Here is a 24,753-nt window from a genome sequence, read left to right as displayed (position 1 = left end):
AAAAATCTTCACTTGCTCCATTCTACTTTAGTTTGGAGTACGTTTTCACTGTGGAAACTTTCAAATCAGGCGTCAGTGGCCGGACACGCCCCCTTTTGAAGAAAAAATTCTGTTCCAAAGTAGAACTGTTCTATCTGACTAGAACTACAGAAAATAAAATGTGGAGAATTGTGATTTCTAAGATAGTCCGTTCTGCACCAGTTGCTCCTAAAAATCAGGCGCAAATCATGTGGAAACTTGGGCCCATAAAAACTGATAGTAAGAGTTTCTACAGGTACATAAAAAGGAAAGGAGTGACTAAAGAACATGTTGGTCTCCTAGAGGATGAAACAGGGGAATTAATAATGCAGAACAGGTAAATGACAGAGACGTTGAACAAATATTTTGTATTGGTCTTCACGGTAGAAGACACTAAAAACATCCCAATAGTGGATAATCAAGGGGCTACAGGGAGGAAGGAATTTAATATAATAACTATCACTAATGAAGTAGTACTTGGCAAAATAATGGGACTAAAGGCGGACAAGTCCCCAACACCTGATGGCTTACATCCTAGGGTCTTAAAACATGTGGCTGCAGAGATAATGGATGTATTGGTTGTAATCTACCAAAATTCCCTGGATTCTGGGGAGGTCCCAGCAAATTGGAAAATCGCAAATGTAGTGCTCCTATTTAAAAAAGGAGACAGACAAAAGGCAGGAAACTATAGACCAGTTAGCCTAACATCTGTCGTTGGGAAAATGTTAGAGTCCATTATTAAGGAAGCAGTAGTGGGACATTTGGAAAACCATAATTGACAAATTTGCTGGAGTTCTTTGAGGATGTAACGAGCAGGGTGGATAAGGGGAAACCAGTGGATGTGGTGTATTTGGATTTCCAGAAGGCATTTGATAAAGTGCCACTTAAAAGGTTATTGCACAAGATAAAGGTTCATGGGGTTGGAGGTAATATATTAGCATGGATAGAGGATTGGCTAACTACTAGAAAACAGAGAATCGGGATCAATGCATAATTTTCTAGTTGGCAAACAGTGACTAGTGGGGTGCCGCTGGGATCAGTGCTAGGTCCTCAACAATTTACAATTTATATTAATGACTTGGATGAAGCGACCGAACGTAATCTAGCCACGTTTGCTGATAATACAAAGATGAGTGGGAAAGCCAAATGTGAGGAGGACACAAAAAATCTGCAGAGGGATATAGACAGGCTAAGTGAATGGGCAAAAAATTGGTAGATGGAATATAATGTGGGAAAATGTGAGGTTATCCACTTTGGCAGTAAAAATAGAAAAGCAAATTAAAATTAAATGGAGAAAAATTGCAAAATGTTAAATACAGAGGGACCTGGGGTCCTTGTGCATGAAACACAAAAAGTTAGTATGAAGGAACAGCAAGTAACCAGGAAGTCAAATGGAATGTTGGCCTTTATTGCAAGGGGGATAGAGTATAAAAGCAGAGAAGTCCTGCTACAACTGTACAGGGTATTGGTAAGGCCACACCTGGAGTACTGCATCCAGTTTTGGTCTCCGTATTTAAGGAAGGAAATACTTGCATTGGAGGCTGTTCAGCGAAGGTTCACTAGGTTGATTCCGGAGATGAGGGAGTTGACTTATGAAGATAGGTTGAGTAGGTTGGGCCTATACTCAGTGGAGTTGAGAAGAATAAGAGGTGATCTTATCGAAACATATAAGATAATGAGTAGGCTCGACAAGGTGGATATTTCCACTCATTGGGGAAACTAAAACTAGGGGGCATAGGGCTAGATTTTCCACTTTTTTTGCATGCTTAATACCCAGTTATTTTCCATTTTTCAGCTGAAATGACATATAATGCCCATATATCGCCCATTTAGCCACAAAATGGAAACTGACGGGCATTTTTCAGAAACTTAGCGCCAAGCGTTACTTTCCCCATATGCGTAACGCCGGGATAAAATAATACCGCCCGCCCACTTTTTTTGGGTGGAATCATCAGAATGGGCGAAATCAACGCCCATAATATCAGCCAGTATTACTTTCCGCATGGAATTAACGCCGAGATTCAATAATACCGACTGCCCACTGTTTTTTGTCGCAAAGAACATATTTGCCGAAACTAGCGGCTATGAGATCGCCCAGCGTCACTTTCACCACCTCGCACACATATCGCCCACAATATCGCTCGCCCAAAAAACTGCCTGGAAAAAGTAGAACTAACCGGAACTAATCACAGCGTTATGGACACCATGTTCGACATCACATGTCGCATCCTTTAAAAGGCTGCTGTGCTTCAACCTTGGGGGAGTTCGGATGTACTCTGGACATCATTGGAGTTGATGTGGACATCCGTACAAACATCTTGATCATACTGTGTCCGATTGGAATTTAATACGTGTCTTCGTCAGGGCATTCATTGTTTGTGACAAATCGATGGAAAACAGATAGCTAATGCAATGGGGCCTGTCCTTTCTCACCCTCTCTTGATGACCACTTACATGCTGCAGACTCGAGATGGCTGAAGGTACGCTCCACAGCATTATGTGTCCAATGTAAGACGTGCCAGACTGATGAGGAGGACAAGACGTTACACCGGTCTTACCTTGACTTGCCTGACACCACCTGTCTTCGGAGACTATGCTTCCACAAAGAGGTTATCACTGAGGTATGCCAGCTCATAAGGGAAGATCTGCAGCCTGCCAGCACCATCAGTACTGCACTGTCTGTCGAGGTCAGTGTCACTGTCGTTTTCTGCCTCGGGTTCTTTTCAGGCCTCAGCTGGCAACACTTGTGGTCTGTCTCAGCATGCCACACATTGCTGCATTAGACAGGTCACTGAAGCCCTATATGCATGCAGGAGGGACTTGATCAGCTTCCCTATGATCAGGGAGGCACAGAGTGAGGGGGCTCTAGGATTCTCCAGAATTGCAAACTTCCCCAAGGTGCAGGAAGCAATAAACTATACGCACATCACGATGCGGGCACCTTTTCAGGATGCTGAGGTTTTCAGGAACCGCAAGGGATTCCACTCCCTGAATGATCAACTTGTTGTCGACCATCAGCAAATTATTATGGCAGCGAATGCTAAATTTTTGTGTAGCATCCATGATGCTCACATTTTGCGTGAAAGCACTATAACTGACTTGTTTAATAATCAGCCACAAGGTCAATGCTGGATGCTTGGTGACAAAGGATATGGCCTCGCCACCTGGCTGATGACCCCCCTGCGTGACACCCACGCCGAGAGGTGATACAACGAGAGCCACAGAGCCACTCGCAATATCGTGGAGAAAACCATTGGAGTGCTGAAGCAGCGCTTTTGATGCCTGGACCACTCAGGAGGCGAGCTCCAATACCACCCTGAGTTTGTGGTGGTGTGCTCCATGCTGCACATCTTGGCTATCAGGAGGGGACAAGAATTGCCTGATGAGTCTCACAGTCCACCTCACCAGAGAGAGGAAGAGGATGACGAGGAGGCGGACACTGACATCAGCCCACACAATCAGGCTGACGCTGAAGCCATGCCCCAGCCCCCATGTAGACCGCATGAAAGGGCGCGTGGTGGCATGATAGCTGCAAGAGCCTTACATCAGGAGCTCATCAATGAGCATTTTGCCTGAAAGAACGTTGGTGTTATTTACAAGCCTGACACACTGCTGGATGTGCAGGTCATACATCAATGGTGGGCATCACCTTGTTGACAGTTAACGTTAAGTTGATTGAAGTTAAGTGTAATTATACCCTTTGATGTTAAGGAATCACCAACATGTAACGATGCAGCCATCTGAGCCCATGCACAACAAGGTTTCGTTAAATAAAAAACATTTAAACCGAATAGTTGTCTGAAATCATCAAGTTTTTCTGTAAAAATCAACCCTTCCCACCCCCCCCCCGCTTTTCATCCCCACCTCTACCCCTTCCCCTTCCCCTCCTGACTCCAAGCCTCAGGTGATGCTTCATTGAGGTGGGGATGGGGGGGCAGATGACAGCTGAACCGCTGCTTGCACGGATACGGGAGAGGATGGTCCCGAGGCGGGAACATGCTCCGAGCCAGAAGCAAGATGTTGCTCCTGGCTCTCATGTGTGGTTGGAAATGGGGGTGCGGCACCTTGAGGTGCAGTGTCGCGCTCCGGGATCACTGGGAGCCCTCTGCCAGCAGTGTTCCTGGATACCAGCTCTAGGGCCTCCACCATCACCATCCCTTCCATGTTCTATCTTATTTGTTGGACAAAAATTCGGTGCCAACTGTGTTCTTGGTGTTTAGTAGGCTTTTTGCTGCTGTTGAATCTCCCTCGTGCCTCCCACAACAGCCAAACCAGCACACACCACAGCCACACACGCTTTCAGTCCCTCTCAGCTCCCTCTCTCTCTGTCTCCTCTTCTGCACATGTCATGATGACTCTTGACCTCCTGAGTCGCGGGAATGGAGCATTGCCATGCTGTTGCTAAGGACGGCGACAGTTTACGGCAGAAGGTCAGAGAGATTTAACACTACCACCCGTTTCATATCGCTCGCGGTAACGCCCAATTTCAAAAATGGAGACTAGGTGCTTGAGAATGGGCGAGAAGCCAGCGATCTGAAAACCGCCCATGCCAGAAATAACACCCATTTTTGGGCGATATGCACAAAAGTGTAAAATCTAGCCCATAGTCTCAGAATAAGAGGCCGCCCATTTAAAACTGAGATGAGGAGGAATTTCTTCTCTCAGAGGGTTGAAAATCTATGGAATTCTCTGCCCCAGAGAGCTGCGGAGGCTGGATCAGTGAATATATTTAAGGCGGAGATAGATTTTTGAGCAATAATGGAGTAAAGGGTTATGGGAAGCAGGCAGGGAAGTGAAGCTGAGTCCATGATCAGATCAGCCATGATCTTATTGAATGGCAGAGCAGGCTCGAGGGGCCAAATGGCCTACTCCTGCTCCTATTTCTTATGTTCTTATGTTCTTAAATGTACAAGTTTTAATGGGGCTAAAAACATACTTACCTTATTGCACAGGGTTTTTAGCGTACAAATGATCAAATAACATTTTATTTTTATGTTTTTTGAAACTCTTACACTGGTAAAAGCCGGCCTTACGCCTGTTTTTACCAAACGTAGAATTTCATGAGCATTCGCTGGGCAGAAGTTGGGCAAGTAGACCAACTCTCTGCCCACGAATGTCCTTTTCCCGATGATGCATTGGATCTGTCAAAGAAAATTCTTGACAGATCACAAGTTCCGGGTTTTTGTGCATGCGCTGCACACGCGAAAAAACAGAGCTTACTTAGGTGTGTACGCATCACATATGCATCCGTAGGGGCAGCAAATTACGGCCCAGTAAGTTTTCAATCAAACCGTTGCTGAATGAACTGTTGTCTGAGAGCTCTTGCAGCTGGCACAAGAGGGCCTTCCTCTTCCTTATCATCCTCAGTGTCTTCCAGCCACACATGCTCCTGCGCCTCCACTTCTTCCTCTGCACCTGGCTCAACATGTTGGCCCCTCTGGATGGCAAGGTTGTGCAGCATACAGTAGAGAGCAGGAATGCTAAAGACTCTCTGGAGGTTATACTGCCGCACACCTCCCGACATATCAAGGCAGTGGAAGTGTTGCTTCAGATGGCCTATAGTCTGTTCTAGCAGGGCTTGAGTGGAGACCTGCACTGATTGTATCTCATCTCCCAACTATGCTTAGGTTCCTGAAAGGTGTCAACAGCCAGTCTATTAAAGGCCTGAAAATAGGCCACAATGAATTTCCACCCCTCTAAATGCAAGGTCCTGAAATTCCCATTTACACCTTTTTTAGAGCCATCCTTTGTTTTGTTACTTGTTCCATTACCATCACCTTTTGCTTTGTACAATCATACCTTTTGTTATTTAATCACGCCTGCCTTCCACCCTATCCCAGACCTTCCCTTTTGTTCTTTCCTCCCTGCCCCCTTTCCCTGCCCCTGCACTTGCTTAAAATCTGTAACATCTCTAAATTATTCCAGTTCTGACAAAAGGTCGCTGACCTGAAATGTTAACTCTGTTTACTCTGCCTGGCCTGCTGAGTATTTCCAGCATTCTCTGTTTTTGTTTTAGATTTCCAGCATCCACAGTATTTTGCTTTTGTATTAGTCTGCAATTCCTTGGTTTGGGAGAGGCCGGAAGTCTGGTTTGCGAGGCCTGGAATATAGGTTCCACTCAGAATCTTAGACTTGCAGACCAATGGCAATGGGCGGATGTTCCTTCACTAGGAAAAGTAACTTCCCCAGCAGCAGAACGGCTTCACTGGGAATTGTTGAATGAAAAACAAATGTTTTTTTCCTCATCCCAATTGGGACAGTTTTTGGCTCCTGATACTATTTAACGGATGGCCTGAATTAAACTTGAAGATGGATCTGAGCCAAGAATTTAAGCCGCTGTGAAATATGATTCATGGTAGTTTTGCAACCATTTCCAGAAATCTCTTCAAACTTTTATCCTGTGGTAAGACTGTTGTAAGATTACATTTTGTTTATGTAGTCAATAAAATTGACTTCCTTCCTCCCTCAAGACAATGTATAGGAATCGTTTATACTACAATACCTCACTCAAGTAGCTATTCTTAAAGTGTGAACCAAAGAGTGCTGGCAGGCTAGCTGATCATGGAGAAGGCATTATGGGCTAATCAATGCCAATTTCATCCAATTTTCACATGCGTGCTCACACATACACAGACACACACACACATTAGCCTAAAATTTAGCCCAAATGCTAATTCTGTGCAGGGAAGTTGCGGGGGGGTGGGGAGGGGGGGGGGGAGGGCGGGGGAGCTGTTGGCTGTTTAGAAACCTGGAAGAATGAGTTTTTAACTGCAGGGCTCCTTTAAATTATTTTCTGTCGATTTTCCACTCACAGGCAGCCTCATTGACAGGCCTGTCGAGCGAGGAAGCCTGCGGCACAAGGCCACAACTGAGGAGCAGGTAGGTCTAGTGGCGGGGTGGGGGGGGGGGGGTGGCGGGGTTCACGATCACGGGGAGGTGGGGGTGGGTTCCGATGGTGGTCGTGGGTAGCAGATGGTGGTTGCGGGGAGGGGGGGGGGCGTTGGGTGAGTATGGTGATCTGGATGTCCGATGGTGGTCCGGGGGGGGGGGGGGTTTCTAATGGTTGATGGGGGGTCCAGACAGATCGCGCGAGGGGGAGGGGGCGGGGGTTGTAATTTACCGGGTATCTTGTTGGACTGGGAGGAAACACTCCTGCTTATCCTGGCACCTCATGCATTCAGCCCCTCTCACCTCCTTTCACCTGTTGGTTTCCTGATGCCTGGGAAACCCGGCCGACATAAGTTAACAATAGAATGACTATTGAAATGAAAGCAGAGAGCCCCATCATAATATTTAAATGATCACTCCGCCTCCCGTGAGCAGATTGGTCACGTGTCCCTCATCCCGCCTCTATTAAAACTGGAAGTGGCCGGGTTTAAGCTGGGTTGGGTTATAGTTTTTCGCATTTTAGCCTCTGACCTGACCTCAACCCACCCGTTTTTGGGAGTTAAGGTTCAGCTCATAAACATCCCATTAGGCTGGTACAAAATGGGTGTAAAATTAAAGCCAGAATTTTTGCTGCAGCAGGAAACGACACCATTTTTCTGGTGTTTTACTGCTATGTTTTGGAGCCATTTTTAACATTAACCCTCACTGAAATCCGCTCTATATTTTCAGTGTCTTTGATTCTAATTTTTCAGTATAAGTCACTTTAAAAACTGAAAGCTTGATTGCATGTTCTTAAACATGCTGCGTTAATGTCCATCAGTGAGAGGGCTGAAAACGTTCATTTCCATAGTTAAAGAAGGTTCCGATTGTTTACACTGATTTCCGCTTGTTTATGCCCATTTTTACATTCTGCCGTATGTTAGTGAGATTGGCAGGAAATTTGGGTGTAAATAGTCATCGGCAAAATAGGCAAACAAATGGGGATAATTTCGGGTGTAACTTCCCGATTAAGCCCCCACAGGACATTCCACCTAAAGCGTTAATAGGTACGGTAGATTGTAATTTCAAGATTTACAACTTATGTTAAGTTTAGTTATGCATGGAAAGGCTAAACCCCAGAAGGAACACTGAGATAACATTCTTGTTGTATGTACGGGCAAAATATTTAATAAATTCTAGGTTTAGTGGTTACCTCAGGATACTTCACCTCTACAACATAACAGTTTAAAGGGATTGAAATCAATATTGAAAAAAGAAACGCAAATACTAGAAATCTAAAGTAACAGCTCAAAATGTTGGAAATGCACAGCAAGTCAGTCGGCAAGATAGGTTAACATTTTGGTGAGGCCCTTCCTCAGAGCTGCAAAACATCAGTTTTCATAAAGGTTCCCACCCACATTATTAACCTGACTCTCTCTTTCAGAGGCTGACTCGCTGTCTGTACATTTCCCAGTTTTTCCTTGCTGGTCACGAAAGTAAAAGCCCATGGGATCCAGGGCAAAGTGGCAAGTTGGATCCAAAATTGGCTCAGAGGCAGGAAGCAAAAGGTAATGGTTGATGGGTGTTTTTGTAACTGAAAGGCTGTTTCCTGTGGGGTTCTGCAGAGCTCAGTACTAGATCCCTTGCTTTTGTGGTATATATCAATGATTCAGATTTGAATGTAGGGGGGTATGATTAAAAAGTTTGCAGATGATACAAAAATTGGCTGTGTGGTTAATAATGAAGAAGAAAGCTGTAGACTGCAGGAAGATATCAATGAACTGGTCAGGTTCGACAAGGTGGATACAGAGAGGATGTTTCCACTGATAGGGGAGACTAGAGGGCATAATCTTAGAATAAGGGCCGCCCATTTAAAACTGAGATGAGGAGAAATTTCTTCTCTCAGAGGGTTATAAATCTGTGGAATTCGCTGCTTCAGAGAGTTGTGGAAGCTGGGACATTGAATAAGTTTAAGACAGAAATAGACAGTTTCTTAAATGATAAGGGAATAAGGGGAGTGGGCAGGGAAATAGACCGGAGTCCATGATCGGATCAGCCATGATCATATTAAGTGGGGGAGCAGGCTCGAGGGGTTCTATTTCTTATGTTCTTATGTTCTAAATGGAATTCAATCTGGAGAAGTGTGAGGTAATGCATTTGGGGAGGGCTAACAAGGCAAGGGAATACACATTAAATGGTAGGACACTGAGAAGTGTAAAGGAACAAAGGGACCTTGGAGTGCATGTCCACAGATCCCTGAAGGTAGCAGGCCAGGTAGATAAGATGGTGAGAAGGCATAGGAAATATTAGCCTTTATTAGCCGAGGCATAATACAAGAGCAGGGAGGTTATGCTTGAACTGTATAAAACACTAGTTAGGCCACAGTAAGAGTACTGCGTGTAATTCTGGTCACCACATTACAGGAAAGATGTGATTGCACTAGAGAGGGTACAGAGGAAATTTACAAGGATATTGCCTGGACTGGAGAACTTTAGCTATGGGGAAAGATTGGAGATGTTGGGTTTGTTTTCTTTGGAACAGAGGAGGCTGAGGGAAGACCTTATTCAAGTGTATAGAATTATGAGGGACCTAGATAGCACGGATAGGAAGGACCTATTTCCTTGAGCAGGGGGGTCAACAACCAGTGGGCATAGATTTAAAGTAATTAATAGGAGGTTTAGAGAGGATTTGAGAGGAAATGTTTTCACCCAGAGGGTGGTAGGGGTCTGGAACTCACTGCCTGGTAGAGGCAGAAACTCTCACAACATTTAACAAGTACTTGGATGTGCACTTGAAATGCCATAGCCTACAGGGCTACGGACCAAGAGCTGGAAAGTGGGATTAGGCTGGATAGCTCTTTGTCGGTCGGCGCAGACACAATGCTGCCGAAATGGCCTCCTTCCGTGCTGTAAATTTATTTAATTCTATGAATATAGCCACAGTTTCTGTCCTGCTTCTTATACCGAGAATTATTGTATTTCCCAACTTTTTTCTTCTACACTATAAAGATATTTTGTAAAATATACTACAGGAAATCTCTTGCGCAATCTCATTTCTGCCTGGTCAAAACACTTTATATACAACAACGGCTACCCCAGAGATTAACAATGAAACTAAGGATGTGGTTATATTGATATTTATACATTGGTACAAAGCAGCTTCTGCTTCACAACAAAAAAGTGATAATATAACTCAGGAGTCAGGTCCTAGACTGACTACAATACAATGTTGAGAGATTCCCATGGGTGGGATATCTCCCACCAATTGGACTTGACACCCAGTATTCTGCAGTGTCGTATCAGACTGCTCAAGAATGAGAGATTGGAGGCATTCTCAAAACATTTAACATTTATCTGCTGGGAAAAGAGTTGCTACTGCAAAACATACGCAGAGCTCTCTCCTGGCTGTTAGGATGTTATCCACATGCTGCAGAAAAATCTCAAGTGCTATCAACTGTGAACTGTAGCTAGTGAAACGCCATTAGTCATTTATTAGTAGTACATAACTGCAAAATTTCTTATGTAGCACGGTAGAGAAATGTTGGACACAGGTTCAGGTTTGGAGCTCCCAGTTCTTCATGTTCAGATCTCCGAAAGTTGAAGTGGGATCTGGTGCATACTCCTTTTTGATCAACTTATTCATTGACACTAAATAGCCGCTAGAACACGCTTCAGTTTTCATAATTGTGTAGTGTACGTCAGAGCCCCAAATTTACCCGCGATGAGTTCCAGGTGTAATTTGAATTTACCAGCATTTTTGGGGGTAGATTTCTGCTGGGTTTCCATCCTGTGATGCTTGCACTGGCACTTCGGTCATGGGCTGAGGCCTCCGATGTTTGCAATCACCAATGTTACTGGGACTTCATTAGCATGCATTATAACGAGGAGGAATGCTTTACCTTGGAGCCTGAAGCCTGAATAAACTTTGAGGAGTAGATTGCAGGAGTTGCAAAAGAGATTTTAGAGCAGTTCGTTTTTGACTTTTCATCTGCATAGAGTCGACTGAGCACCAGATTGCTTGAGGGAATTCTTTCCATCCCAAGAAGTACGAGGTTTTAAGTAACATAAGAACCAAAGAACATAAGAACATAAGAACTAGGAGCAGGAATAGGCCATTTGGCCCCTCGAGCCTGCTCCACCATTTAATACGATCATGGCTGATCTGATCATGGACTCAGCTCCACTTCCCTGCCTGCTCCCCATAACCCTTTACTCCCTTATCGCTCAAAAATCTGTCTATCTCCACCTTAAATATATTCAATGACCCAGCCTCCACAGCTCTCTGGGGCAGAGAATTCCATAGATTTACAACCCTCTGAGAGAAGAAATACCTCCTCATCTCAGTTTTAAATGGGCGGCCCCTTATCCTGCAACTATATCCCCTAGTTTTAGTTTCCCCTATGAGTGGAAATATCCCCTTTGCATCCAGGTATGTATCAGGTATGGGATTCTCATTGGCCTTTCCTTGTTTGTGAGGAGGAACAGGAGTAATACAGGAAGGAGGAAAAGAAGAAAGGAGGGTGAAACAGCATTTGAGGATGTTACATCCCACAAAATATTACTTCCCTCCAAAGAATTTACAGGCCACGCAATTCTTACGAAGAGTTTAGTGAGGACCTCCGTGTGAGAACAGTACACTTCATCAAAGAGATAATAGGAGAGTGGTGACACAAGCAGAACGAGGTGCTTTCCCACACGTAAGAAAAACAAACATTACTTTATAGTTGCACTCACAGTTTGTGAACAGCTGTGAATGCTCAAACCTCACACATCAGTTGGTGAACTACCCACAGCATGGTGTGAGCCTGCCAGGATCACAGCATTGGAAAAAGGCAGGCTGGCTCATATTTGGTACCTTGGGGATACTGAGTGTATCCATCAAAGGTTACAATTGTTTCATGATTTATTATTTAAAAGATTAACTGAGTTATATGAGTCTGGTGTCTTTATCAGTAATGATCCTAATCAGTAACATTTTGTTGCATTAAAACTTGCTTTGTTAAACATTACTGCAATACATCAAGATTCTTGCTGCTCGCTACGTGCGTAAGAGTAGACAAGAAAGCTATGGACAAATCAAGTCTTTTGTGATTTTCCCATGGTCGTTATTTTTAATAAATGGGACCTCTTTAACAAAACATTTATTTGAGGATTCTTTCACACTGTATAAATTGTAAAATTACAGTGAATTAAAAGATGTGTCAGTTTTATTTTCCCTGTAACTAAATATGCTGTAATATAAACCGTTAAGATCTTTGCTGTACCAGTCCATCTATGATTAAAAGTTTTGCATCCAATGGGCACTTCCTGTTGTCACTTTTACTTCCTGTGTTAAGATTTTATCATTCCCCAGATTCAGATTCAGGTTTTTGTCACGGGTGTCACACCTCTGTGATACTTTTAAACAGTTATTTTAAACTTATTTTAAGCTCACTACTTTTACTTTACTCTGATTGGCTGACTTTTCCCATGTGACTGCTGGTCTTCCCAGTTCCATTGTTCTGTATTCTGCCTCCAATGGCACTGTTCTCACTCTCCCGAGGCCTAAGTATTTCAAATGGTTTCTTTGGTTTGATTTTAATTCCTGTCCACCTTTTTATTTAATTAATTAATTTATTGCCAAGTTTGTCCCCAGTTTATGTAACTTTTTGTCGAAGTTCACTTGCTGCCATTTCTCCTGATTCAGGGGAATGTTATTTTCAATTCATACAGCCCACATCTTTATTTAATTTAATTTGTTGTTTGCCCTCAATTCACTTAATTCCTTTCCCCCTGCTGACCTTCTTTAATTAGCTTAGATGGTGCCATTCCTACTCATTCTGTGTAAAACCACTTTAAATTCATGAAGCCTCTGTCTTTATTTAATTAATTTTGCTGAGCTCCATCTTAATATTACTAATTTAATAATTGACAACTTTACTTAATTCATTTCTCCCAATTCTGTAAAAGAATGCTTTTCCTATCTCATTTCAATATTTCTTAAGTATGTATATGGCTATTTCACCCCAACCTCTCTAAAGCTACTCTTAATTCCTGAAGCCTGCGTGTTTATTTATTTAATTAGTTTATTAATTAATGAGTTTCGTGTCCTACTTTATTTACATCATTTGATTCCATTTGCTGGCAAGGCCATTTTTAATCATTTTATTTCATTAATTCATTGATTACCTACTTCCTTTCCTCATTTTTTTTTAGATTTCCTCTGATTCTCTGATATAATCACTTTTTACTTAAAAAGCATGAGGAAAAATCCAAAAGCAGGAGACAATTCCAACGAGCGAGAGTTATTAACTACTTACGTGGTGTTGTTCTCTCTACAGGATACTCCACTCAAACCAAAATCGCATTCTACGCCGTAAGCTGCAACTAACAAAGTAAAATAAAGGTGAAGAGAGATCTAATTCGAAACAAATGTGCTCAAGCCACAGTCACAAATGTGATGCAAACACCTATTAGCGGTATAATACAAACCAGGTTCAATTTACTCATTGAAAATATCTTTAGCAAAGTTTTGTAGATGAAAACTGCCATGTCGGTCTAATCATGGGACAGTAAGGTTCAGGAAGATAGGTTTTTATCAGCACAAGTGAAAACCAAGTTATAATCTCCATTTCTTGATGGCTGAAGCTGATGATAAACTTGGACCCACGTGTCCCTTTCTGTCATTAGTTTCTGGGACCTATTTTAACCTTACCCTCCAAGTGGAAATCGGGTGGCAGGCCAGTTGAATTGCCCAGGTCACTTACCCGCCCTGGAGCCACCAGGCAGGACCTGATCTTCCCCACTTTACACCTATTCAACTCAGCAGGCAATGAGGACAACCAGCCAAAGCCCTTTTAACATGTGCAGGTCGGGTTCCGATTACCTCATCGGAGCCCGACTGTACATTTTTACTAGTCAGCCTAAATGGGAAGCAGCAGTGAGTTTCCCACCAGGTCAAACCAACGAGGAAGTGGCTTGGGGTCAGGAGAGTCCCCAAAAAGTATGTTTTCACATTCTCCCTTTACTTTCCTTCTGAGGCCAGGAGGAGCATTTCTACTCCTGCAGGCCACACTGGGAAAGCTTAGGCCTCTGCTGCGACAATCCCCCTCCCCCAATCATGGTACTCCTATGGCATGTCAATCCTGACTCTTGCTGTCAGCAGGCAGCCTCAGGGGTCTTCAACTTTCCACTGCTTCCCATCCAGAACGGGTGAGAAGTCAGCTGGGGGAATTTAAATAATGTCCGGGAGTTAAAATACCCCGGGCTTCATTTTTGGAGCAGCTCCTGGAATGAACACAGTTTGAGCTGGCACATTGGTGCAACACTGAGGGAATGCTGCATTATTGGAGGTGCCGCCCTTGTTGTGCACAAATTGGCTGCCGTGTTTCCTACATTACAACTGTGACTACACCTCAAAAGTACTTAATTGGCTGTAAAGCGCTTTGGGCCATCCTGAGGTCGTGAAAGGCGCTATATAAGCGTAAGCCTTTCTTTCATTTTTGAGATGTTAAACTGAAGCCTAGTCCACTGGTTCAGGTGGATGTGGTACTATTGAAAGTTGTCCTGGCCATCATTTATACCTCATCCAACATCCAAAAGTCAGATTTACTGTTCATTCATCTTAATGCTGTTTCTTGCGCCTTACTGTGATACGTACAAAAACAACAGCCACGGCACTTAGAAAACAGATAAGCACTGGTTGTAAAGTACTGCGGATTGTCCTGACAAATGGAGTAAGTGGGGGGGAAATTTGGCTGCTTTGTGCCTCCCTTTAGTGCCTGCGGGGTGGTAATGTAGCGCTGAGGTGTTACCGACCAGGCGTGCGAATTCACTGATGCCCGCGAACTTCCCTGGCGCTTTTGCGCTGGCGCTAACACTTACCACCTCACTCTGTTGCACCCCGCAGATCGTGACGTCATCCGAAGCGCAAAGCCCCGTTTCTGCCCCGGATGTAATATTCGCTCCCGTCCCCTGCAGCATCGGCGGGCATCAGCAACAGCAGCTACAGGAGATGTTGTCACCTCTGCTGGCCGCTTGGGGAATGATATTTAAAGGCAGTGGTAGTCAGGTGGGGAAAACTTTATTCCTTGCACCAGACTGGTGCCTTCTAATTTCTGCGCAATTCCTCAACCCTCCACTCTCTTAGAGTGCTTGGGGCTGTAGTGCAAGTTGTACAGGTCCCGTGCCCCCCAGAGAGAACAATAAGAATGTTGCAGCCCATCATGGGCCCTTCCCTTTAAGCGAGGGAAGGAGCCTTTGATAGCACTACACTGAACATCGCTCAGCACTCTACTGCTACCGCCCCGCTCACGCACTTCCGTGTTCTAAGGGAAGTGGTAGCGCTTGATTTGGCGCTCCACTTCCCTCTTGGAGCGCTTAAGCGGAAGTTCCCGGGACCAGAAAATAATTTTCACTTGCCGATACTTTTGGATAATTCAAATGTTATCACCCCAGATGGGGCGTTATGCAATTTCTAGCCTTAGGTTTCATATAAATACAACAACAACTACAGCAGCAACAAAAACAACTTGCAATTATATAGCGCCTTTAACATAGTCAGACCTCTCAAGGTGCTTCATAGGAGCATAATCAGACAAAAAGAATTGATACCGAGCCAAAGAAGGAGACATTAGGACAGGTGAGCAAAAGCTGAGTTAAAGAGGTAGGTTTAAGGGCACAGACTTGATGGGCCAAAAGGCCTCCTTCTGTGCTGCACTATTCTATGATTTTATGAAAGTAGCGTCTTAAATGAGGAGAGAGAGGTGGAGAGGTTTTGGGAGATAATTCCAGAACATCGGGTCTACATAGCTGAAGGTGGGGCGAAGGAAATCGGTGATACACAAGACGCCAGAACTGGAGCAGCACAGAGATTTCGGAAGGTTGCAGGACTGGAGAAGACTACAGTGATAGGGAGGGGCGAGGCCATGGATGAATTTGAACACAAGGATGAGAATTTTAAATTTCAGGCATTGCAGGACCTAGAATCAATGTAAGTTAGCAAGCACAGGGGTGATGGGTGAACAGGAAGGTAGAAAGCACCTTTCATGTATAAACATATCCCAAGGTGCTTTACAGAGGAGTGAGAAAATAAATGGATGACGAGCCAAAGAAAGAGATATACAGGAGTGGCGACTAAACACTTGATCAAAGAGGTAGCTATTGATGGTGGGGCACAAAGGGAGGGGAGCACATAAAAGGCCAGAGTCAGAGGAATAGAGAGTTCAGCGGGTTGTTTGTAGATTGCAGAGATAAGAAGGGAAAGGCATGATTGGATTTAAATACAAGGATGTGAATTCTAAATTTGAGGCGTTGGAACACCAGGAGCTGATGCAGCTCAGTGAGGACTGGGGTGAGGGACAGGTTGTACTTGGGTGGGGATAGGATACAGGTAGCAGAGTTTTGGTTGAACTAAAACATATAGGTCTGGAAATTTGAGCTTGAGCACACCCAAAAGTGAACAGAGAACGATCCCTGCCCCTGAATGAAAAGGTCCGAGAAGCACATAATATAGGGCCTTGAGCCTCATAATCATTGAAACTGCGTGCATCGGACAACTAAAGAGCATTCCCAGGCAGCCCGCCGGAGAAGGGGACTCAAAGATCAGGCCGTTGCTACCACAGAAGCGGCAGTCAGGTAAGTTCCTAAAGGGGACCAGGAAAGAGAGCGATCAGGAGGATGAGTGGAAGTGATCAGGAAGGGTGGGTAGTGGCGGTGATTGGGCAGGGGTGGTGGCGATCAGGGGCCGCCAAGGTCACGTTCAGGGGTAGGGGATGCGGTGGCCAGCAGCGGCCCACGTAGTTTAAGTATGGGGTAGGGTGGAGCATTCCTGCTCCTCCCCACTCCACATTCAGGCAGATCGGCAGATCGGGAGGCCAGCATCATGAGAATGGGCAGCACAGGAGGTTAAAGGGCGGCGGCAGCGACTAGGAGCGACGGCAGATAGGGAGGCCAGCTGGTGCAGGGGCAGAAAGTAAACAAAGAAGTAAAAAGAAATTGAAGTCTGACATCACAGCCAAGCGAGTAAGTGATTGGCTGGTGGATTGGTGAATATTTAATCTTTTTCTTTTTATTTCCTTAGCAGTAAGAAACCTTGTCATTGTTGCTGAATTAAATTAATTTAAGGGGTTAGTCATGACAGGAGAGCCCAGACCCGTATCATGCTCCACCTGTGCTATGTGGGAAGTCAGGGATGCTTCCAGTGTCCCTGGCTACTGTGTGTGCAGGAAGTGTGTCCAGCTGCAGCTCCTGGCAGATCGCATTACGGCACTGGAGCTGCGCATGGACTCACTCTGGAGCATCCGCGATGCTGAGGATGTCGTGAATAGCACGTTTAGTGAGCTGGTCACACTGCAGGTAAAGGTTACTCAGGCAGATAGGGAATGGGTGATCATCAGGTAGAGCTGTGGAAGGAAGGTAGTGCAGGGGTCCGCTGCGGTCATCTCCCTCCAAAACAGATACACCGTTTTGGGTACTGTTGGGGGAGATGGCTCATCAGGGGAGGGCAGCAGCAGCCAAGTTCATGGCACCATGGGTGGCTCTGCTGCACAGGAGAGCAGGAAAAAAAGTGGGAGAGCTATAGTGGTAGGAGATTTTATTGTTAGGGGAATAGATAGGCGTTTCTGTGGCCACAATCGAGACTCCAAGATGGTATGTGGCCTCCCTGGTGCAAGGGTCAAGGATGTCTCAGAGCGGCTGCAGGGCATTTTGGAGGGGGAGGGTGAACAGTCAGTTGTCGTGATGCATATAGATACCAACGATATAGGTAAAAAATGGGATAAGGTCCTATAAGCTAAATTTAGGGAGCTAGGAGTTAAATTAAAAAGTAGGACCTCAAAGGTACTACCAGTGCCATGTGCTAGTCAGAGCAGAAATAGCAGGATAGTTAAGATGAATACGTGGCTTGAGGAATGGTGCAAGAGGGAGAGATTCAAATTCCTGGGACAGTGGAACCGGTTCTGGGGGAGGTGGGATCATTACAAACCGGATGGTCTGCACCTGGGCAGGACTGGAACCAATGTCCTAGGGGGAGTGTTTGCTAGTGCTATTGGGGAGGGTTTAAACTAATATGGCAGGGGATGGGAATCTATGCAGGGAGACAGAGGGAAGTAAAATGGGGGCAGAAGCAAAAGGTAGAAAGGAAATAAGGAAAGGTGGAGGGCAGAGAAATCAAAGGCAAAAATCAAAAAGGGCCACATTACGACATAATTCTAAAAGGACAAAGTGTGTTAAAAAAAAATCCTGAAGGCTTGTGTCTCAATGCGAGGAGCATTCGTAATAAGGTGGATGAATTAACTGCGCAGATATGATATGATGTAATTGGGATTATGGAGACATGGCTCCAGGTTGACCAAGTCTGGGAACTCAACATCCAGGGATATTCAATATTCAGGAAGGATAGACAGAAAGGAAAAGGAGGTGGGGTAGTGTTGCTGGTTAAAGAGGAGATTAACGCAATATTAAGGAAGGACATTAGCTTGGATGATGTCAAATCTGCATGGGTAGAGCTGCGGATCACCAAAGGGCAGAAAACGCTAGTGGGAGTTGTGTACAGACCAACAAACAGTGGTAGTGAGGTTGGAGATGGCATCAAACAGGAAATTAGAGATGCGTGCAATAAAGGTACAGCAGTTATTATGGGTGACTTTAATCTACATATAGATTGGGCTAACCAAACTGGTAGCAACACGGTGGGGGAGGATTTCCTGGAGTGTATAAGGGATGGTTTTCTAGACCAATATGTCGAGGAACCAACTAGCGAGCAGGCCAGCCTAGACTGGGTCTTGTGTAATGAGAGAGGATTAATTAGCAATCTTGTTGTGCGAGGCCCCTTGGGGAAGAGTGACCATAATATGGTAGAATTTTTCATTAAGATGGAGAGTGACACAGTTAATTCAGAGACTAGGGTCCTGAACTTAAAGAAAGGTAACTTTGATGGTATGAGACGTGAATTGGCTAGGATAGACTTAAAGGGTTGACGGTGGATAGGCAATGGCAGACATTTAAAGATCACATGGATGAACTTCAACAATTGTACATCCCTGTCTGGCGTAAAATAAAACGGGGAAGGTGTCTCAACCGTGGCTATCAAGTGAAATTAGGGATAGTGTTAAATCGAAGGAAGAGGCATATAAATTGGCCAGAAAAAGCAGCAAACCTGAGGACTGGGAGAAATTTAGAATTCAGCAGAGGAGGACAAAGGGTTTAATTAGGAGGGGGGAAATAGAATATGAGAGTAAGCTTGCAGGGAACATAAAAACTGACTGCAAAAGCTCCTTTAGATATGTGAAGAGAAAACGATTAGTGAAGACAAACGTAGCTCCCATGCAGTCAGAATCAGGTGAATTTATAATGGGGAACAAAGAAATGGCAGACCAATTGAACAAATACTTTAGGTCTGTCGTCACTAAGGAAAACACAAATAACCTTCTGGAAATACTAGGGGACCAAGGGTCTAGCGAGAAGGAGGAACTGAAGGAAATCCTTATTAGTCAGGAAATTGTGTTAGGGAAATTGATGGGATTGAAGGCCAATAAATCCCCAGGGCCTGATAGTCTGCATTCGAGGGTACTTAAAGAAGTGGCCCTAGAAATAGTGGACGCATTGGTGGTTATTTTCCATAGACTCTGGATCAGTTCCTATGGATAGGAGGGTAGCTAATGTAACCTGACTTTTTAAAAAAGGGAGAGAGTAAACAGGGAATTATAGACCAGTTAGCCTGACATCGGTAGTGGGAAAAATGTTGGAATCAATTATTAAAGACGTAATAGCAGCGCATTTGGAAAGCAGTGACAGATCGGTCCACGTCAGCATGGATTTATGAAAGGGAAATCATGCTTGACAAATCTTCTAGAATTTTTTGAGGATGTAACTAGTAGAGTGTACTTTCAAAAGATGTTTGACAAGGTCCCACACAAGAAATTAGTGTGCAAAATTAAAGTACATGGTACTGGGGTAATGTATTGACGTGGATAGAGAACTGGTTGGCAGACAGGAAGCAGAGAGTCGGGATAAACGGGTCCTTTTCAGAATGGCAGACAGTGACTAGTGAGGTACCGCAAGGTTCAGTGCTAGGACCCCAGCTATTTACAATATACATTAATGATTTGGATGAAGGAATTTAATGTAATATCTCCAAGTTTGCAGATGACACTAAGCTGGGTGGCACTGTGAGCTGTGAGGAGGATGCTAAGAGGCTGCAGGGTGACTTGGACAGATTAGATGAGTGGGCAAATGCATGACAGATGCAGTATAATGTGGATAAATGTGAGGTTATCCACTTTGGTGGCAAAAACAGGGAGGCAGAATGGAGACAGACTAGGAAAAGGGGAGATGCAATGAGACCTGGGTGTCATGGTACACCAGTCATTGAAAGTTGGCATGCAGGTACAGCAGGCAGTGAAGAAGGCAAATGGCATGTTGGCCTTCATAGTGAGAGGATTTGAGTATAGGAGCAGGCAGGTCTTACTGCAGTTGTACAGGGCTTTGGTGAAGCCACACTTTGAATATTGTGTTCAGTTTTGGTCTCCTAATCTGAAGAAGGACATTCTTGCTATTGAGGGAGTGCAGCGAAGGTTCACCAGACTGATGCCCGGGACGGCAGGACTGACATATGAAGAAAGACTGGATCGATTAGGCTTATATTCATGGAATTTAGAAGAATGAGAGGAGATCTCATAGAAACATATAAAATTTTGACGGAATTGGACAGGTTAGATGCAGGAAGAATGTTCCCGATGTTGGGGAAGTCTAGAACCAGGGGTCACAATCTAAGGTTAAGGGGTATGCCGTTTAGGACTGAGATGAGGAGAAACTTCTTTACTCAGAGAGTTCTGAACCTGTGGCATTCTCTACCACAGAAAGTTGTTGAGGCCAGTTCTTTAGATATATTCAAAAGGGAGTTAGATGCGGCCCTTACGACTAAAGGGATCAAGGGGTATAGAGACAAAGCAGGAATGGGGTACTGAAGTTGTATGATCAGCCCTGATTATATTGAATGATGGTGCAGGCTTGAAGGGCCAAATGGCCTACTGCTGCACTATTTTCTATGTTTCTATATTTTAAACACTTACCTTGTTGGTTGCGACCTGCAGCAGTCCCTGTAAGGACCACCTGTTCGGCCGCAGGTAGACCTGATTGTCCCGAACAAAGGACCCAATTTTGACCAACCCAGTTTTTTTTGGCGCACTGGCCCTTTATGCGGCAACTTTGTGCGCTGGAAAGGGCGCCAAAAAATGTTCTTAGTATCCTGGTCCCTCTGCCGAGTGTCCCGGGTCCTGGCGCGGCGTCTATAGTGGAGTAGGGGAGTGGAGCTACAGCCCTGCACTGAAAACACTGTCGGCAGCTGTCCGCATGCGCGGTGGAGTCTGCGCACATGCTCCTCGCCCTCCCAAGCTGTCCTGCAAGCTGTCAGCAGGACCTGATGTTCACCACCCCTAGCCGTGGCCGAATGGCCGCCCGCGTCTGAGTGCATCCCAGGCTGTCAGAACCCTACCCAAGATGCCGTCGAGCCCAGCCTTTCCTCTCCCTCTCCCCCCCTCCCGATGCCGTTGAACCCAACCTTCCCTCTCCCTCCCTCTCGATGCCATGGAGCCCAGCCTTTCCTCTCCCTCTCCCCCCCCCCACCCGATACCGTCGAGCCCAACCTTTCCTCTCCCTCCCTCCCTTCCCCACCCCCCACCCCCCCTCAAGTCTCCCGAATGGCCTCCCATACAGGCCGGCCTGCTGCCTTCCCTGACCCAAGGTAGGATTTACTTCAAATATTTAATTGTTAGTCAATTGTTTACCTGAGTTCTTTATTTTTATTTAGTTATTTTAACTTTTATTTGGAATGCTTGCTGCTTGGTGCTTGGGCGCAGGTCTTTACTTACTTACCTGCGCCGATTTCTTAATTGCCTGCAATGTTTTTCAGAGCTGGCCACATACGCTGACCTAAGTTGATTTGGTGTAAGTGTTAGCTAGCCAAAGCGGCATAAATGGGCAAAACTGGCGTAAGTGTCTGGGAACGTCCCCCTTTGAAAAAAAACTGAACTAAAAAAACTCGTACCTAACTAAGTTACTCTGGAGCAAATTTATTGGGGAAAATGTTTTTTTTTAAACTTACGTCAGAAAAACCAATTTACTCCAAAAAAATTGATGCAAGTCACGGCTAAAATTCAGCCCAAAGTTAGTCCTGCACAATTTCTAATTTTAATTTAATTTATTGATGTTCAAAAATAACCGGCTACCAAACTGAAATCTGAATTTAATGGAAATGGACCAGTACAGAATGTTTGTTCTCATTAAGCAATATTCTAACAGTTTGTGTATTTTGAAAATGAATTTGAAGTAAGAGTTAGTGTTAAAAGCAAATAAAGAATTGCCAACTACAACCATATTTTGGGCTGCCCGAGAAAAGTGGGAACATTCCTGTAACCTTAATTCTAACCAAATGTGGAAAATGCAAATCAGCTTGACGTAACATATGCAGACTTGGCACTTCGATAAGGTCTTTTTGGGTTTGCGATCGTGTAATGTAAAGATTTCCACACCCCCTCCTTTGTGCAGACTTTATGTGGTCAAAGCCAACTGATTTCTGTACAAGCTGCGAGCGTATCAAACGAATAAATATTCAAAACGAGGAAGGGATTCTGATCGACAGTGTGATAATAATACCAACTGCCTCGAAAAAAATCAACTCTATTTGGAATAAAATTATACCAAGCAATTCAATCTCTTACAATTACCACAGAAAAAGAAAAGCAACATTTTGTGTAAAACATTTGTATCTTCTTTACAATAAGTCAACGCAGAATGTACAAATGAATTCATTAACTGAGGTAGCACCAAGTTACTGCATGGCAATATCCAGTTTCATTCTCAGTTGCAGCATTCATTTCCAAAATTACAGTGAAAAGTAGTTTGTTTTTCGAGCAACTTTTATTGGAACACACACGAGAACGATTGCTAATTCGTTTGTATTAACTCTTAGCATTTAGACTTTGTACTCTTTGCACAAGAAATGCACTTTCACTGTGGATTTGGAAGAAGAGTTTACACCCAAAACATCTTTTCTCATTACAGATGCTGGTAGATTTACTGTTTAACTTTACTGACTTTATTTAAGCTTTCACCATTTGCGGTCATTTTCCGATCTGCAAATTAATCCCTTAAGAGTTAACGTGTAAAAAATATATCAAACCTATTTTCAAACTTACCAGAAGGCAGAATTGCCAGGGAAACCAGCAAACATACAATGCTCAAGTCCATCTTCTCCATTAGAATCCAAGATATTCTCTCTTGCAAGCTTTATAGTTGCCTAATTTCTAAAGGACCGATCAAATCACACACCTTCCTCTGTGTAAAGCATGTGCTTCCGATCTCAATTAAAATGTGTCCTTGCAGTAAAGAGCAGAATGAGGAAGTAACTGTGAACAATGTGCACTGCTGTGAGTTACAGTTTGGGAGGGAGAGCACTGTAAGTCTTACAAAATCTTGTCGCAAAACTAGTGCAGTGCCCTCCAATGCTTAAAGATGAAAATGACAGACATAAAACAGCTATTGTTCCCTCTGTTGGAACAGGGGTAGAGATTCTCTGAGATGCCTGGACTAGGTTGTGCTTAGTTAATGAAGCTTTAATTGATGCACTATTAAATGAATAGTTTCAGGGAACTCTGACAAAACTTGTACTTGTGATAAACATAGCAACACGTTACCAAGTAATTATCAAAGCAAGTAGCAAGGTTCACAAGAGAAGAACTCAGTGATGAGTTGTAGTTTTAGCCACTTGCAACAGTCCCAGAGGAGCCCTCTGAGTGCAGGTCATCATAATGCTCTCCTCCATGTAGTTCTTCCTCTGAAGTCGCTAGCATCACCTCGCCAGCAATGCCCAAGAAAGAAAGACTTGCATTTATATATCGCCTTTCACGACCACCAGACGTCTCAAAGCGCTTTACAGTCCATGGAGTACTTTTAAAGTGTAGTCACTGTTGTAATGTGGGAAACGCGGCAGCCAACATGCGCACAACGAACTCCCAGAAACAGCAATGTGATAATGACCGTATTATCTATTTTTATTATGTTGATTGAGGGATAAGTTCGATGACAGAAGATCGGATGACATTGGATCTAGCCTGGAGGTGACGTAGGTTAGAAACATAGAAAATAGGTGCAGGAGCAGGCCATTCGGCCCTTCGAGCCTGCACCGCCATTCAATGAGTTCATGGCTGAACATGCAACTTCAGTACCCCATTCCTGCTTTCTCGCCATACCCCTTGATCCCCCTAGTAGTAAGGACTACATCTAACTCCTTTTTGAATATATTTAGTGAATTGGTCTCAACAACTTTCTGTGATAGAGAATTCCACAGGTTCACCACTCTCTGGGTGAAGACGTTTCTCCTCATCTCGGTCCTAAATGGCTTACCCCTTATCCTTAGACTGTGAGCCCTGGTTCTGGACTTCCCCAACATTAATAAGAACATAAGAACAAAAGAATTAGGAACAGGAGTAGGCCATCTAGACCCTCGAGCCTGCTCCGCCACCCAACAAGATCATGGCTGATCTGGCCATGGACTCAGCTCCACTTACCCGCCCGCTCCCCATAACCCTTAATTCCCTTATTGGTTAAAAATCTATCTATCTGTGATTTGAATATATTCAATGAGCTAGCCTGAACTGCTTCCCTGGGCAGAGAATTCCACAGATTCACAACCCTCTGGGAGAAGAAATTCCTTCTCAACTCAGTTTTAAATTGGCTCCCCAGTATTTTGAGGCTGTGCCCCCTAGTTCTAGTCTCCCCGACCAGTGGAAACAACTTCTCTGCCTCGATCCTGTCTATCCCCTTCATTATTTTCAATGTTTCTATAAGATCACCCCTCATCCTTCTGAACTCCAACGAGTAAAGACCCAGT

General features: G+C 44.3%; 1 protein-coding gene across 1 annotated transcript in view; it reads right to left on the bottom strand.

Annotated features, from left to right (window-relative positions):
- The window catches only part of LOC139276735 (protein shisa-5-like), a 36,375-nt gene extending 13,123 nt beyond the window's left edge, over positions 1-23,252 (bottom strand). The window contains exons 1-2 of the mRNA XM_070894722.1: positions 23,060-23,252; positions 13,184-13,250 (exon numbers count right to left, since the gene is read on the bottom strand). Of these exons, the coding sequence (XP_070750823.1) occupies positions 13,184-13,250; positions 23,060-23,120 (128 nt within the window). The 5' untranslated portion in view covers positions 23,121-23,252. The remainder of the gene's footprint in view (positions 1-13,183; positions 13,251-23,059) is intronic.
- Positions 23,253-24,753: the final 1,501 nt, after the last annotated feature.

This window comes from Pristiophorus japonicus, chromosome 12 (assembly GCF_044704955.1).
Source record: "Pristiophorus japonicus isolate sPriJap1 chromosome 12, sPriJap1.hap1, whole genome shotgun sequence".
In the NCBI taxonomy this organism is placed as follows: Eukaryota; Metazoa; Chordata; class Chondrichthyes; family Pristiophoridae; genus Pristiophorus; species Pristiophorus japonicus.
The sequence above is the reverse complement of the archived record's forward strand: the minus strand, read 5'-3'. Positions and strand labels throughout refer to the sequence as shown.